Source organism: Saprolegnia parasitica (genome assembly GCF_000151545.1).
Source record: "Saprolegnia parasitica CBS 223.65 unplaced genomic scaffold supercont2.182, whole genome shotgun sequence".
Taxonomy (NCBI): Eukaryota; Oomycota; class Saprolegniomycetes; order Saprolegniales; family Saprolegniaceae; genus Saprolegnia; species Saprolegnia parasitica.
The window spans coordinates 8158-13426 of NW_012156576.1; the positions used below are offsets into that span (position 1 = coordinate 8158).

At 56.6% G+C, this 5269-nt stretch overlaps 2 protein-coding genes across 2 annotated transcripts; both read left to right on the top strand.

Moving 5' to 3' along the window:
- Positions 1–819: 819 nt before the first annotated feature.
- SPRG_15017 (hypothetical protein) lies at positions 820–1972 on the top strand (the record flags this gene model as incomplete). Its single annotated transcript, XM_012354786.1, has 3 exons — positions 820–1092; positions 1149–1666; positions 1708–1972. 3 exons carry the CDS (start codon positions 820–822, stop codon positions 1970–1972), a joined length of 1056 nt encoding a protein of 351 aa, XP_012210176.1.
- A 228-nt stretch (positions 1973–2200) lies between these two features.
- On the top strand, positions 2201–3507 carry SPRG_15018 (hypothetical protein; the record flags this gene model as incomplete). Its single annotated transcript, XM_012354787.1, has 3 exons — positions 2201–2574; positions 2622–3148; positions 3201–3507. Exons 1-3 carry the CDS (start codon positions 2233–2235, stop codon positions 3505–3507), a joined length of 1176 nt encoding a protein of 391 aa, XP_012210177.1. The 5' UTR covers positions 2201–2232.
- Positions 3508–5269: the final 1762 nt, after the last annotated feature.

Genomic DNA, 5269 nt, shown 5'->3' on the forward strand with positions numbered 1-5269 from the left:
TTTATCTATTGTAATAGAGGACCCAATTCAACAACAACAACCACGACGACGCAACAACATCAACGAGAAGCCGATTCCTCAGAACCAGAATGTGTTTTTCTTGAACTGAGTTATATTACATGCACTTATAAAGATATGGTGGACTTCCTAATGCGCTCGTGAGGCGTGGCCGGTGCGTCAGCGAGGGGCGTTAGTCAGTGGGTGTTCGTGGTCGTGATTCGAGATTGTGCGAGGGACCAGAGTGTGTACTTTGGCTGCTGTCGTGTGCAATGCTAGCCGCCGACACCTGGATACACTTGATGATGATGGTGGTGGTGCGGCCCTCCACACCACAAACTGGTTGACTGTGCTCACAATACCCTCGAGTCTCGATTCGTATCCAGTTGTGGCGCTGATGTCGGCGCGCGTAGCTCCGTAGCCATGTGATGGCGGTGCTGCCGTTGTGCTGTCGTCGTGTTGTCGTAAAAGGAGTGAGTATATTCGGAGCAGTCCCAATCGTTCTGGTACTACTGTCTGCTAGCACCGATTACCAAACCACTTGCAGCCACTTCGGCGAGTACCACCAGCTTCCCACCACCGAGTTCTACAGCATCGATCCAAGAAGCTTGCCTGCTGGGTGCTTCTTTCATCGAGCCTGATTCGTGGTAGTACACTCGAACAAGTCGTGGGCTACTCTATCGCGGCGCTTTTGTGTGCGCGTTCTCTGATTGCAACTCAGACGCGGGCACATGTACTTGGCTGTGCGAATTGAAGCGGGCTGCTCGAAACCGGTTGGTCGATGCATGCCCAGCCGGTACAACCGAATCGCACGTGTCCATCATGGTGGTCACGCGTGCGCGGCGGCGCAACCCTGAGACGCGCTGCACCTTCAAGCTCGACGCGCTCAAACGTGAGATCTACGACCTGCAGTGCACGATCGAGCGGCTCCGTCGGCGCCCGCTTGGCTCGGCGCTGGCCTGGGAAGACGTCGCCAAAGCGCTACAAGATGACATGCTGCGGCTCGTGGGTGAGAACCGCCGGCTCCAGCGCACCCAGCGAGCGTATGCGCGCTTCTACCACGTCGTGCATGCCTGCGCGCAGCTCAGCATCGACGTACATATCTACCTCTCTCTTTCACCCCGTCTGCATCATGGTCTGTGAACTATTAGCGCGTCCCGAGCGTGGCCGAGGAGACGTGGCGACACACGCAGCTGGTGTCGAGCGACCCGACGGCGCGGGCCCTTGGCTGCGAATGGATCCTCAACCAAGTGCGTTTTAACACCCGCCGCGCCATGAGTGCGTTTGCTTTTCCCGACACGAATGTCAACGTCGTCGACGTGCACGTGCATGTCCAAGACAACCGGCTGCAAATCCACGTGGCGACGCAGCACGTCGTGGCCTACTCGCTGCGTGAAGTCGCCGACGCCTACTGGACAGCCGAACAGTCGTTTGCGCGCCGGTTTGTCGGACAAGATGGCGACGACATGGACGAGCGCATCGAGCGGCTCTCAGACTCGATGCAATACATGCACGAAGCCCTCCAGTACGGTGAATCGAGCGTCTGTTATAACGTCCTCAGCGGCCGCTTTGATGACGCGACGACGTCGACGTTTGTCTTGCGGACCGTCCTCCACGACGAAGTGTACCCGGCGGCACCCATGGCGTGGGTCGTCGACACCAAGCAATGGTACGCACCTGCATATTGTGGCGAGAGCTCATGACGCCTAGGACGGTCGCGGACGCGCTGACGCCGCATGTGACGCGGTGCCGGACGTACTATGTCATTCAGCACCCAATGGTCGGCCCCAAGCAGACGCTCGTGACACTGGCCGAGTTTGGCAGCGCGTTGGGCCTTGAGGAACACGACCACCGCGACCTTGTGCGCGCTGTACAGGAGCGGTCGGCCGCCAACCACCGGCGGCAACGCACGAGCTTTCAGACCTACTTTGAGGGTGTCTTGCAGCGTGAGCGGGCCAATGCCATGTCACCGTAAGAGCGTGCCCCGGGGCACACGACTCCTTGGCATCGGTTCTAAAACCACGGTGCACGTTGCCATTTCGGTGCGCTCCATTTGGTAGTGGGACGCTAAATTATGCATCCGGCCTGTCGATCGCTCAAACTCAAAATAACATAAGTGCAAAGTGCACTTTCCAGTATAGGACGTGGCGTTTCAATCCAATTGCATGCAAAACTCAAAACTCAAAACAAAAAAATACACGTGGGAGAGACAGTGCAACCGGTCATCATTTACCCATGGTCGTCATGACGCCCGACGAAGCCGCGCCCAAGAAGCGGCGCATGACCATCAAGCTCCCGATCAAGCCGTCGCAGGACCCGCGGCTCGACCACATCAAGTCGAAGCGAGCGAAAGCCCTGGAGGGCCTCCGCCGGTACACGTACGAGCTCCAGGAGCAAGTGACCAAGCTCAAGCGCGGCCACGTCGCGATGCTGCCCTGGGACGACGTCGCGCTCGCGCTAAAAGAAGACATGCTTGAGAAGGTCCGCGACAACCGCGCGCTCAAGCAAGAGATGGAGCACCGCAAGCGACTCTGCCGCTTTCTCCACGAGTGCTTGGCCCGCGCCAGCCCCCTCGACGTACTATGCTTTGACTCTTGGATGACTGACGTCTCATGCGCCAGTAGGTGGTGCCGAGCCTTGCCGAGGAGACGTGGCGTCACTCGCAGCTCCTCTCAGGCGCCTCGCGCAACCTCGGCTGTGAGTGGATCCTCAACCAGCTCTATTACAACACGGAGCGTGCGATGGCCCATGTGCATTTCCCCGACGACCCGATCCAGCAGCTCGACTGCATTGACGTCAACATTATGATCACGGCCGACAACCTCATTCGCGCCGAAGTGATGTCCCAAGAGTACCTTCCGTACTCGCTCGAGCACGTCTCGGAGGCGTACAGCCTCGCGGCCGAGAGCTTTAGCAAGGCGTACTTGCGCAAGGTCGCGGGGTACCTCGATAGCACCCAAGCGACGTTGACGACCGACAACTTTCATTACGAGTCGATGGTCCAGCGCCTACACAGCTGCACGCTCAGCTACAACACGCTCAGCCGCTTCTTCGCTGCCGGGGATCGGTACGTTCTCGCGCTGCGGACGATTCTCAAGGACGAAGCCAACCCCGTGTCGAGCTCAACGTGGGTTATGAACACCAAGCAATGGTCGGACCAACGAGACTGGTCACGCAAAGCTCACGTATCAATGGTGACGTAGGGTCGTCATTGACCGGCTCGGGCCGCATCTGACGCGCTGCCGGACCTTCTATACGATCGACCACCCGTTCTCGGACGACACGGGGTATGTCCCAGTGTCGGACTTGGCGCGTCACCGCGGTCTGCCCTGCCATGATGACGACGCGGCCATTCTCCAGCGGCTACGTGCGTGGTTTCACGAGACGCATCACCTCCAGCGCAGCTTCTTTCAAATGCACGCGCGCTGTGTGGCCGACACGCTAGCTGCGCGACGCCCGCCGGCCGAAGGGTTTGATGAGTGGTCGGCTTTGATGAGCGACGCGATCTAGCGACGCGATCTAGCGAGCCTTCTTTGTCATTCTAACTTATTTCAAATTCTACTAGCGCGTTACTGTGTAGATGTCCTTTTCTTGTGTCAATCACTCAAACAAAGGCAGCAGAGAATACATTTAAAGACTTGTTTTGGGCGTTGAATCCAACGTCGTCTCATCTTCGATGTTGCGCAAGCAGACCTACCAACGCTGTAGCGACTCGAAGACGACACTGTCAGTGTGCAGCACCACGCCAGCAAAGTCGGCGTGTCTGCTCGCATCGTTAACTAGCCAAACACGCTTTCCACACGCAATCACACTTTCCACACGTAATGACTGATCCGTTGTCCCGACCTACTCGACTCGCGTTCGTCCACTGCAAGTCTCGGCACAAATCGCGCTGTGTCTTTCCACGCGCTGGTTGCATTTGGCCCAAAATAGTGTCTTGGTTGAAAAATCGTGTTGCTGCAGCAGAAGTACTGCTACATACCAAGGGTATACTGGTAATCAAGACAGCATCAGCCAATATGTTCGAGAGGCTTGTCCTGACGATTTGGTGTGATGGAATCCTAAAATATGAATGCCCTGGAAGTAATAGTACACAGGGGACACTCATCGTCTCTCGATACCTCGTGGATGTAGAAAAAGGGTTCGTAATTGCTCGCGCGATGCTTGCTCCGGGTCGTGTCGCCAACCGCTTGCAACACATCCGATCATCTGTCCCATCCAATCAATCAAACAATCCCTTCGCAGACGCTATGCACGTACGCATCGACGACTCGTTCGGCCGCCTCTTGGTTCACGTTTGCTTGTAAGGCGACCGAGCACGTCGCACCGCATATTGCAGTGTCGGCCAAGAGACGAGCAGCTGCCGACTTCCGCATGCCAGTGCACATAGCTCAAGCTTTTTTGAGGCACGGATTGCGTTGCAACTTTCTCGCATCGAGTAGTTATCACTCGGGAACAGGTCGGACATGGCTAGCAATCCGACAATTTCTACAGAAGGGCCTTTTGGATCAAAGAAAGGCGAGCATCAATAGGTCGGCAAAACCGGTGAAGTCGGAAAGATAATGAGCCACAAGCATTGCGCGAGCACCGTGCGATGTCCAACCGCGGGTTTCTGTAGAGGCGGCAAGGACATGGCGTATTTGTTTTAACGTGGCTACTATAGAAAGTCTGCGTATACCAACGGAGGTTAGGTTGAAGAGGCCAAGGATACGTTGACGGCCACGTGCTGCCGTTTCTCGTTTGGAATGGCCACGTGGGCGGGCGCCAAGTTGAAGCCACGCGCTTACCACTGGGTCATGAGTCATCTACGGAAACGTACAGTATGCAAATCTTCTGCCACGTCATGGGCCGCGGAGCAATCAACCGGCCCCTCGTCGGCCTCGATCGTGCGATTGATCGAGGCGATACCTTGTCCAGCCACGCTGTGCGATGTACGCAGGCAACTGCCTGCACGATCACGCGCGGTTGAACGTGGAGCGTCATTCTCGGTGCGGACAGGCCTCGTGTCCGTGTCAAGTGACACCAGCTGCCGGGCGCAGCATCAACATCGTCATAAACTGTGGGATGTTGGCGGCCGCCGCTTTCTTTTGGTAACCAGTTGAAAAACACACGAAATTAGCGTATTTTACGGTATGTTGTGTATATTTCTTCGCGCGATTGACGGCAAACCAGCAGCTTCACAAGCGATGCTATCGCCGTGGGTGCCATGAGTGTCTTTTCCACCGTGTCGACGCATCCGCGGATGTGTGGTACTACTTAATAGCACTGCGAC